We start from the raw sequence: 11,766 nt of genomic DNA on the forward strand, positions 1-11,766 counted from the left end.
TAAACTCCAGTACATGAAGCTTTTCACTTACCCATATTCCTGCTAGCACTTCCTGCTACCTGGAGTTATAGTTTTTGCCAATCTGATGAATATAAAATGATATCTCATTTATTGTTTTATCCATTAATTGATATAATAGAGTCTACTGATAGAGTAGCATAGACAATCATAACATCTGCAAACATTGACAGTTTTTCCCAAACTTTATACCTTTTATTTCTTTTTCTTATTACATTGACAAGCAGTTCAGTGTTGACTAGAAGTCGTGAAGTTGGGCATCTTTTATTTCTTATCCCAAAATGAATACTTTGGACGCTTCATAATTAAGCATGATGTTTGCTAGAATAATTCCAATGATTTTATCAAGTTAAGCGTTTCCTCTCTTTTCTTATGTGGTTAATTTCTTATGTGGATGATTTTAAAATTATATCAAATTTCTGCATCTTTTGAGATGACTGTCTTTCACCCTTTATTAGTGCGGTGAATTATATTAATTTATTTTTATGATTAAGCCAATGCATTACTGGGATCAATTCTACTAGATTCTGGTGTATTTTTTCTTTTTCTTTTTTAAAATACATTGTTGGATTCAGTTTGCTGATTTTTCTTCTGAATTTTTATGTCTGTGTCTCTGAGTGAGACTGGCCTATGAATTTCCTTTCTTGTACTGTCTTTATACAGTTTTGATGTCCAGGTCTATACATTTTATAAATGAGTCTAGAAGTGTGCCTTCTTTTTCTATTTCTGAAAGACTTTATGTAAGATTAGAATTATATGGTTAAACATACCGGTAAAGCTCTCTGGGCTTTTCTTTTTTGATTGGAAAAATGTTAATTACTGATTCAACTACTCATTTTAACTTTATTCTCAAAAGTTGTTCACAGTATCCTTTCATTATTTGTTTAACCTCTATATTCTATCCCTTAAAAAATTCCTGATATTGTTTATTTGAGCCTTCTTTCTTTTTATTTCAATTAATCTTGCTAGAGATCTATTTTATTAGTCTTTTCAAAGAATCAGCTTTTGGCTTTGATCCTATTTCATGTTTGCTTTCATTTTATATTTTCTGCTCTTATATTTATCATTTCCATTTCTAATCTGCTCCAAAAGACTTCTTGAAAGTGTTAAAAAGCAAAGATGTCACTTTGAGGATTAAGGTGTACCTGACCCAAGCCATAGTGTTTTCAGTCGCCTCATATGCATGTGAAAGCCGGACAATGAATAAGGAAGACTGAAGAAGAATTGATGTCTTTGAATTATGGTGTTGGAGAATATTGTCTATACCATGGACTGCCAGAAGAACAAACAAGTCTGTCTTAGAAGAAGTACAGCCAGAGTGCTCCTTGGAAGTGAGGATGGCAAGACTTCGTCTCATGTACTTTGGACACATTATCAGGAGGGACCAGTCCCTAGAGAAGGACATCATGCTTGGTAAAGTATAAGGTCAGCGAAAAAGAGGAAGACTCTCAACAAGATGGACTGACACAGTGGCTGCAACAATGAGCTCAAGCAAAACGACGATTGTGAGGATGGTGCAGGACTGGGCAGTGGTTCGTTCAGTGTATATAGGGTCACTATGAGTTGGATACAACTCGACGGCACCTAACAACAAGAAGTTTATTTTATTCTTCTTTTGGTTTTCTAAGTTGTAAAACTGGATCCTTAGCTTATTATTGTTTAGCCTTTTATTTCTTATTTAAGACAATAAATTTCCTTTTTGTTATACATGAGCTGTATTTCACATACTTTTGAACACAGCTATTTTCATCATTGTTCATTTCTAAGTATTTTCTGATTCCTTTTAGGATTTCTTCTTTAATTTATGGGTTATTTAAAAGTATGTTTATTAGTTTTCTCACAAAGGAGATTTTCCATTTTGCAATGCAAATTAATTACTTTATTATTGATATAGAATTTTATTACATTATGGTAGAATCTCTTTTTAACTTCAGCTTTCATGGAACTTTTAAAATACACTTTTCTTTCTTATAAATGTGTTTATGTATTTCCTTTAAAAAAAAGTATATGTGTGTGTGTATCTATAGATAGATATAAATACATAAGAATGTGGAAGCATAATATGGCCATTTGTCACAAAAAGCCTCAGTGCTACTTCTGGCAGAAAATTGATATGTTCACTTTTCAAATTACTACCAAATTTATTTTCCCAAGACATTGGTTCTCAAATTTATTGAAATTGTAGAGCCCTGGAGATTGTAGTTCTTTTTGAAGAGCCCCATGAACGTTGCTATATTAAACTTAATATATATAATTTGATGTTCAATTAAATACTGTGTTATACTAAATTAAATTTAGAAAAAATTATACAAAGAGCCAACAATTTTTTAAAAAAATTATGAGAGAAAAATTTACAACAGAAGAAATTATAGTAATTAATTTTTCTGCAAATTGGAAAAATGTCATTCACCATTTTACTGTGAGTTTAAAAATACTCAATGCATTATCTGTAAGATGAAAATCCAAACTCCTTGGCTTGGCATTCAAGGCCCACTGTCTTTTTATCTTCTTTTTTTCTGATTAATTTTGGTCATGACTTCTCAGTGTCAGAAAAACCATAAGTTATATACTGGCCTCAAACCTGATCTGCCACCTTTGTTTAGCCTGGTCTTCTACTTCTAAAAAGATAATTAAAAAAAAGAATTCTCTTATAGATGTAAAAATTAATGTATTTAAGATTATACTCTATCCATTAATTAATGAGGGAACCAGGCAGATGTTATAATCTGTTCAAAAGGAATCCTAAGAACAGACACATATATAGATCATGAATATTGAAATGAGTATGCAAAAGGAGGCTACACTAATTTTTCTACAGAGAGAAAGGGAAGTGAACCTCTACAGGCAGGACAGAATTCTTGTCCATAAACAAGAATTATTTTACTTTGCTTTCACTTATTTACAGCTTCCAGTTTTGTAAAATTGCTCAAAGGCAGAGAAAGGCTAGAATCAGATAAGTGGGAACGGTGTGCTATATGTAGACAGTGCATAGTCATCCATTGAATCGCTATTTTTCCCTCCATACCTAGTCTTGTTTTTCCTTTTCTTTCTGCCTATTTAATTTCCATCTGTTCTCCAGTGACCTTCAATACTGATGGAAATGAGTTTCCTCCCCTTATAGTTCATAAAGTCCTTATTGTCTCATTACTTACTTGTCATTTACTCATATAAAACCTACCTAGTGCCATCGACTCATGTATTATTGTTAATTATCTCTTCAGCATGCTTTTACTTACCGAAATTTATCTATATCATAAGATCATTTTGAAGGCAGTAATTTTATCTTATGTTAAATGATAGACACTTAGTGATGATCTGTTGCTTGATTTGGGGAAAGAAGTTAATCTCTTCTCCCTCCTCTTCACTGAGTTCCTTAAACCTCTACCACCCCTTCTAACAACTTCCTTAGGCATAATCATATCTTGGGTTAGCCTGGAATTATTGAAGACCTAATATCTGAATAGTGAGCTTCTGCAGTATGTCAATAAAAAACCAACATATTCTACTAAAAAAATCTTGAATAATAATCTGCTATGTATGACTCAAGGGTAACATTTTTTTTAAATGTACGCATAGTTCTAGTTCAGTATCCTAATGTAGTTTTAATACTTTAAACAGATGTGATTTATAGCTAATATTTAAAAACTTTTTAAATTTCTATCCATTTCCAATTCACTTATGCTACCAATTGTGGAAATTATGGAGGGACATTTAATTTGGGAATGAATGATGTTAGATCATGCCCTTCCAAAATATACATCTTACATCCTATATTCAGTTCACAAAATCAGGTACAAAGACATACTGCTCGGAAAAATAAGTATGTCTAACTTACTAATTATGGCCTTATTTTCTTTGCTGCTATTTACAAATACCCTCTGTGTTAAAAAATTGTTTTTCTAATCTTTTGTCAATTTTACCTAAATTTTTAGTTGTCTGTAAATAATGCTTTTTTTAAACAAATACTAATAACAGAATTCTATTTCTTTAGATGAAAGACGTTGACAAACATTATATAAAACCAATTACAAAGTGTGAAAGTAGCACACAGACAGATACGCACATATTGCCACCAACTATTTTGAGATCATATGAATGGAATGAATGGGAATTAAGAAGAAGAGCTATACAACTGGTTTGTAACAATATTTTCTAGAGTTAATTTTAGGTTGGAGAATTTTAATATGTTGTTACTCATATTAAATTGTATATATAAAAGAATGAGTTCCATGCAGAGTTTTTGCTAACATAAAATCAATTAATATAATTTATAATTTTGCCAGCTTTATGTTGCAGAATTGTCCTCTAAGAATAGATAAAAATACAGAAACATGGGTTGTTGTTCTATGCCATCTAGTTGATTCCGACTCATAGCAACCCTGTATGACAGAGTAGAACTGACCCATAGGATTTCCTAGGCTGTAATCTCTACAGGGAAACCCTGGTGGCCTAGTGGTTAAGTGCTATGGCTGCTAACCAAGAGGCTGGCAGTTCGAATCTGACAGGCTCCTTGGAAACTCTATGGTGCAGTTCTGCTCTGTCCTGCAGGGTGTCTATGAGTCAGAATCGACTTAATGGCAGTTGGTTTGGTTTGGGGTAATCTCTACAGAAGTAAATTACCAGGTCTTTTCTCTCAAGGAGCTACTCTTGGGTTTAAACCACTGACCTTCCTGTTAGCAGCTGAGTCCTTAACCATTGTGCCACCAGAACTCCTTAGCATGGGACTACTCTCAAATTATACAAGCCAGTAACTAGAACAATGATAGTTGCTGTCCTATATTTGTATATATCCAAACTAGTTTTAAAACTTGGTGCCAGTATTTGAAGCACTCCCAACATCCTCTAATCATTTAGAGTATACTCTTCTCTCTTTGGACTTTTTAAAAATGTTATATTTTATTTTTATTATTGTACTTTAGATGAAGGTTTGCAGAACAAACTAACTTCTCATTAAAGAGTTAGTACACGTATTGTTTTGTGACACGGGTTACCAACCCCATGACATGTCAACACTCTCCCTTCTTGACCTGGGTTCCCTATTACCAGCTTTCCTGTCCCCTCCTGCCTTCTAGTCCTTGCCCCTGGGCTGGTGTTCCCCTTTAGTCTCGTTGTGTTTTATGGGCCTGTCTAATCTTTGACTGAAGGGTGAACCTCTGGAGTGACTTCATTACTGAGCTAAAAGGGTGTCTGGGGGCCATACTCTTGGAGTTTCTCTAGTCTCTGTCAGGCCAGTAAGTCTTTGGACCTTTTTAAGGAATAGAATGTTACCTCTGTTGTATCACAGATACTATTCCCCTCTTATTGTCAGCATATTCTCTCCAGACACTGGTTTCCCTCATCCTTCTGATTCTCAGTCACCTTAAAGCCTATCTTAGAAACTCTCATCCCTACTAACTCAGTGGAATTCTCCCAACTCACCCCTTTTTAGAATATCTTTTATTTAAAAAAACAAATGTTTATTTTATGCTGCTGCCTTTTCTTAGAATATTTTATCTATATCTTTAATTGAAACCAGTTATGGCACTTATTTACAGCTTGCTGTATAGCAAGGGACTCAGCTACCATCGCTTGTGTTTGGCAGAGACTCAAAGGCAGGCAAGGGAGTGGGAAAGCTTTACAGTGAAAAAAAATAAAAAGGCTTCATGTGCTCCGATTAGAGGTTGTTGACATGGGAAAGTTAGAGGAGGGCTAACTAGAAGTGGGGCATCTTATGGGATTGGTTTGGGGAGCATATTTGGCTTTCTCTGATAGATCTAAAAAAAAAAGAGTTGGAAATAGGGGAGGGGCAAAAATAGGGAAGCTGGTAGTCATTGACCAAGTCTGGGCTGACTGCTGCAGAGGTTGTGATTTGGCTCCCCAGACTGATTGCTGCAGAGGTTGTGGGTCAGAACTCTATTGTCATATATGGTTCTACATTGTCCATTTGCATATACTGTCTCTTATAGGCCTCCCCCTAACCACAACATTTCCCTTGCCATCCTTTCTGGTGGTAGCCTTTCGGTCCTCTGGTTTTCTGGGATAAGGAAGGAAGTATTACATCCTGACACATCTTCCAGATCACTGTTGTATAAATGTTCCCATTAGCCACTTCATGGCCACTGCAGTTCATGAACCCCCTCCCCCATATTCCTATTATTTACCAAATTCACGTGAGTTCATCAGACATTTATTGGGAGATAGATAAATAGATATAGATATCCTACTACTTGTTGTTCAGGAGCTAATAGTCTAGCAAGTGATACTGATACACTAAAAATTTTAGTACCTTTTGGTTGGTGATAAAACAGAAGCTAATACAAATATTATTCAAATTTACACACCAACCAATAAGGCCAAAGATGAAGAAATTGAAGATTTTTACCAACTTCTGCAGTCTGAAATTGATCAAACATGCAATCAGGATACACTGATAATTACTGGTGATTGGAATGCGAAAGTTAGAAATGAAGAAGAATCGATAGTTAGAAAATATGGCCTTGGTGCCAGAAACTATGTCGGAGATTTCATGATAGAATTTTGCAAGACCAATGACTTCTTCATTGCAAATACTTTTTTTGAACAACATAAACAGCATCTATACATGTGGACCTTGCCAGATGGAATACACAGGAATCAAATCGACTATATCTGTGGAAAGAGACAATGGAGAAGCTCAATGTCATCGGTCAGAACAAGGCCAAGGGCTGACTGTGGAACATACCATCCTCATATGCAAGTTCAAGCTGAAGCTGAAGAAAATTAGAACAAATCTCTAAGAGCCAATGTATGACCTTGAGCATATCCCACCTGAATTTAGAGACTATCTCAAGAATAGATTTGACATGTTGAGCGAAGACCAGATGAGCTGTGGAATGACATCAAGGACATCATACGCAAAGAAAGCAAGAAGTCATTAAAAAGACGGGAAAGAAAGAAAAGAACAAAATGGTTGTCAGAAGAGAGTCTGAAAATTGCTCTTGAATATTGAGTAGCTAAAGCAAATGGAAGAAATGATGAAGTAAAAGAGCTGAACAGAAGATTTCAAAGGGAAGCTTGAGAAGGAAAAGTAAAGTATTATAAAGACACGTGCAAAGACCTGGATTTAGAAGACCAAAAGGGAAGAACATGGTCAGTATTTCCTTGGCAAAAAACAAAGCTCCAGAAATTGACAGAATACCAACTGAGATGTTTCAACAAACAGATGCAGCCCTGGAAGTGTTCATTCACCCTTGCCAAGAAATTTGGAAGACAGCTACCTGGTCAATCAACTGGAAAAGATCCATATTTATGCCTATCTAAAGAAAGGTGTCCCAACTGAATGCAGAAATTATCGAACAATACCATTAATATCACACACAAGTAAAATATTGCTGAAGATCATTCAAAAGCATCTGCAGCAGTGTATCAACAGGGAACTGCCAGAAATTCAAGCCAGATTCAGAAGAGGATGTGGAACAAGGGATATCGTTGCTGATGTCAGATGGATCCTGGCTGAAACCAGAGAATATCAGAAAGTTGTTTACCTGTGTTTTATTGACTACACAAAGGCATTTGACTGTGTGGATCATAACAAACCATGGATAACATTGCGAAGAATGAGAATTACAGAACACTTAATTATGCTCATGAGGAATCTGTACATTGATCATTATGCAGTTGTTCAAAAAGAACAAGGGATACTGCGTGGTTTAAATCAGGAAAGATGTGCATCAGGATTGTATGCCATGATTTTGCCATGCTTATTCAATCTGTATGCTGAGCAAATAATCCAAGAAGCTGGACTATATGAAGAAGAATGGGGCATCAGGATTGGAGGAAGACTCATTAACAACCTGTGATATGCAGATGACACAGCCTTGCTTCCTGAAGGTGAAGAGGACTTGAAGCACTTACTGAAGAAAATCAAAGACCACAGCCTTCAGCTACACCTCAACATTAAAGAAAACAAAAATCTTCCCAACTGGACCAATAAGCACATCATGATAAACGGAGGAAAGACTGAAATTGTTAAGGATTTCATTTTACTTGGATGGACAATCAACACCCATGGAAGCAGCAGTCAGGAAATCAGACTCATTGCAATGGGCAAATCTGCTGCAAAAGATCTCTTTGAAGTATTAAAAAGCAAAGATGTCACTTGAATACTAAGGTGTGCCTGAGCCAACCCAATGTGTTTTCAGTTGCCTCATATGCATGTGAAAACTGGACAATGAATAAGGAAGACTGGAGAAGAATTGATGCCTTTGAATTATGGTGTTGGCAAAGAATATTGAATATACCATGGTCTGCCAAAAGAATGAACAAATCTGTCTTGGAAGATGTACAGCGAGAATGCTCCTTAGAAGCAAAGATGGCAAGACTTCATCTCACATACTTTGGACATGTTATCAGGAGCGATCAGTCTCTAAAGAAGGATATCATGCTTGGTAAAGTAGAGGGTCTGCGAAAAAGAGGAAGACCGTCAACAAGATGAATTGACACAGTGGCTGCAACAAATGGGCTCAAGCATAGCAACAATTGTGAGGATGGTGCAGGACTGGGCTGTATTTCATTCCATTGTACATAGGGTCGCTATGAGTTGGAACTGACTTGATGGCAGCTAGCCACAACAGCATAACAGAAGTGAAATAAAAATTCTACTAAATTGACTTGGGGCGACATTTTAAATTGGTCTTGAGATACAAACAGGCAAAGGAGAAGAGTGGATGATGGCTGGATAGGATATAAGAGGTAGAGGTAGCAGCATAGATGTGGACTGGAAGTGTTAAAAGGATAGGGTATTTATTCATTCAGTGGGGTTGAACTTCATACTGAGTGAAACCCTCTCTTCCCATTCTGTAACCTCCACTTCATTTTGATTCCCACCTTAGACCTAGTAATCCCCTTGACTTACATCATGTTGAATGCCTGCTCCCCAATATCACCACCACACTCTGTTCGTAAGACAGAGCTGAGTTTCTTACTTACTTACTTAAGGGAAAACACCACCTCAACAGATCTCTGGCAGTGCTTCAGAGAAGGAAAGACAGAGTGGAATTTATTGAGAATTTGTAGTTTGATTTAAGGCAGGTCTTTTAATTCTGGAAGTGAGGGTGAATTGGGGACTTGAATAGAATTGGGTAAGCATCATGAAAAAAGAATCCTGGAATGGTGGAAATAGCAAGATGAAGATGCTGAGGCAAAGAGTTCAAAGAATCTTAGTTGTGAACTGTGTGTTGATGCTTATTATTGAAGAGTTGATGAGTCTTTCAGACATTTATTGGGTAAATCAAGGTATTTGCCTGGGCAAGAGTATCCTAGAATAGTAAAGTTAAGCTAATGAAGACAGCAGAATAGTAAAGTCGTATTAATGCAGACAGTAAAGCGTGTGGAGGGATATAGTTTCAATCCTCAATCACCTGAAATATCTCAAACTCTGAAATGCTTCCTCTAACTCCAGGTCTCTCCTTTACTCACATGCTTTAACACCTTCTGAGTTTTTTCTTGGCCTTCATCATATCCTTAGCAACTCCCTATTCTCCTTTTTATAAGCCTACCTTGCGACTCAGCCTGAGTGATCTGTCTCACTTACTAGTGCTTACCGGTAACTCATAAAGAGAATAAGCAAAATGTAGAAGGTAAAAATATAATCTGAAAATATCAGAGCCTTTTATTTTAAAAATAACAGAGCTTTTTATTTTAAAAATCTGGGATGAAGTCCATTCTTTAAAAAACAATATCTTAAATTTTTGTCTTAAAAAAAATAGAGTAAAACAAAAAAAGCCAGGTTTATGAATCTCGAAGTGTAATAATGAAGGAAATAGAAGATTTCATTAACAAATAATTGAGTTAACTGTAACTTCAAATCTGTATACAATATTTTATATATATTTTCCTACTTCTAGGTAAAGGATATTTAATTTTCCTTTATGTCTAGATGTTTCTAGTGTTGTTCTTTTTCCTATATATTATCTGTTAGCATATGTTATATGTTAAGTTATAGGACTAATTTCTTTATGGATAAATTAGGCAGATACTAACAGGTACCTGATAATATTTTATATTATTTGTGCTTCGGGGAAATGTTAATTCCTGTGTATTTTCTTTCTACTTAGGCCAATTTGCGTCAGAAAGTTACTCACTCAGCACAAACTGATCTTAGTCACATGAGAAGAGAAAATTTTTCACAGGTGTACTCTTCAAAGGATGCTAGCACCCAGTCCACAAGGGAAGGCAGCACCCGTGTGCCTAGGCCCCAGATTTACATAGCTGGTCTCCGAGGAGGAAAGACTAAAACCACCCATGGAGTCAAGGTGAACTTAACTAGAGCTGTTGATGAAACCTAGTTAGAAACAGCATTTTAAAAGTAGATGCTACCCAATTATGAACAATGGCACATAGTTAATTATATGGGCCTGGCACATTCCATTAGTTGTGGGAATGTTTATTTTCACTGTCCAACTGCTACAAAAAATTAAAACAGTTTTTCTGTAACACATTTTTCATTCTATTAAAACTGAAAGGTAAAACTCTGTTCATTAATCTTTGTTAGAAAAACTTTGCCATCATTAAGATTGAAATTATGATGCTATTTAGATATTAATACATTTTAAGATTACTGTTATTGGAATAGAAAGCTATTTATTTCTAAATTCATATTTAATGTTAAACATTACCATTTATAGCTCAGTAAATATTTAACATATATTCAATTGATATAAAATACAATCTTTACTAAATTGATAATTAGAGCAAAGTTCCAAATGATGTTTTTAAAAATCTGGAAATTTTACATAAAAATATGGATTTCTGGACCATCAGAAAAGGTCAGAATATCTGGCAATACTTGGTTATCATTCCTGCAAGTGGTAGCTGTACCCTTTAATAGGGTAGGTGCTTCCAGCTCTCCAGTCTAATCCTTGCAGGCCTGCCACTTCAGTCTTTTGCCTTATAAGCATGATCCCTGCCTTAGTTATCTGGTGCTACTATAACAGAAGTACCACAAATGCATGGCTTTAACAAACAGAAATTTATCCTCTCACAGTTTAGGAGGGTAGAAGTCTGAATTCAGGGTGCCAGCTCTAGGGGAAGGTTTTCTCTCTCTGTCGGCTCTGGGGCCTTCCCTTGGGTTTAGGAGTTTCTCAGCACAGGGACCCTGGGTCCAAAGGACACACTCTGCTCCTGGCTTTTCTTTCTTGGTGGTATGAAGTCCCTCTCCTCACTTCTCTCTTTTATATCTCAAAAGAGATTGACTCAAGATACAACCTAATCCTGTAGATTGTATCCTGCCTCACTAACATAACTGCCTCTAATCCTGCCTCATTAACATCATAGAGGTTAGGATTTACAGCAGATAGGATAATTTAGAATAATTACATCAGATCACAAAATGGAGGACAACCACACAATACTGGGAATCATGGCCTGGCCAAGCTGACACATATTTTGGGGGGACACAATTCAATCCATAGCTACCCCGTAGACAGTTGTGTTTGGAGCCCCTGTATTATTGTTGTTGTTGGCTGCTGTAGAGTTGATTCCGATTCATGGTGACCCAATGTGTGCAGAGAACTGCTTCATAAGGTTTTCAAGAGTGTGACTTGTTTGAAGCAGATAGCCAGGCCTATTTTCTGAGGTGGTTTTGAACTACCTCAGGGTGGGTTTGAGCTGCCAACCTTTTGGCTACTATTGAGCAATTAATCGTTTGCACATCTTTGGGACCCTGTATTAAAGTGTGTGAATTATTGACAGTTCTACTTTAGAACTTAGGGTTGCTGAGTCGGAATCGAC

The 11,766-nt window shown here is 36.1% G+C and overlaps 1 protein-coding gene across 4 annotated transcripts in view; it reads left to right on the forward strand.

Moving 5' to 3' along the window:
- Nucleotides 1-10,465, forward strand: part of CFAP206 (cilia and flagella associated protein 206) — a 38,902-nt gene extending 28,437 nt beyond the window's left edge. For all 4 annotated transcript variants that reach the window (XM_049896957.1, XM_049896971.1, XM_049896965.1 and 1 more), the window contains 2 exons: nt 4,010-4,153; nt 10,092-10,465. In XM_049896957.1, coding sequence (XP_049752914.1) covers nt 4,010-4,153; nt 10,092-10,322 — 375 coding nt within the window. In that variant the 3' untranslated portion in view covers nt 10,323-10,465. The remainder of the gene's footprint in view (nt 1-4,009; nt 4,154-10,091) is intronic.
- Nucleotides 10,466-11,766: the final 1,301 nt, after the last annotated feature.

This window comes from Elephas maximus, chromosome 1, assembly GCF_024166365.1.
Source record: "Elephas maximus indicus isolate mEleMax1 chromosome 1, mEleMax1 primary haplotype, whole genome shotgun sequence".
Taxonomy (NCBI): domain Eukaryota; kingdom Metazoa; phylum Chordata; class Mammalia; order Proboscidea; family Elephantidae; genus Elephas; species Elephas maximus.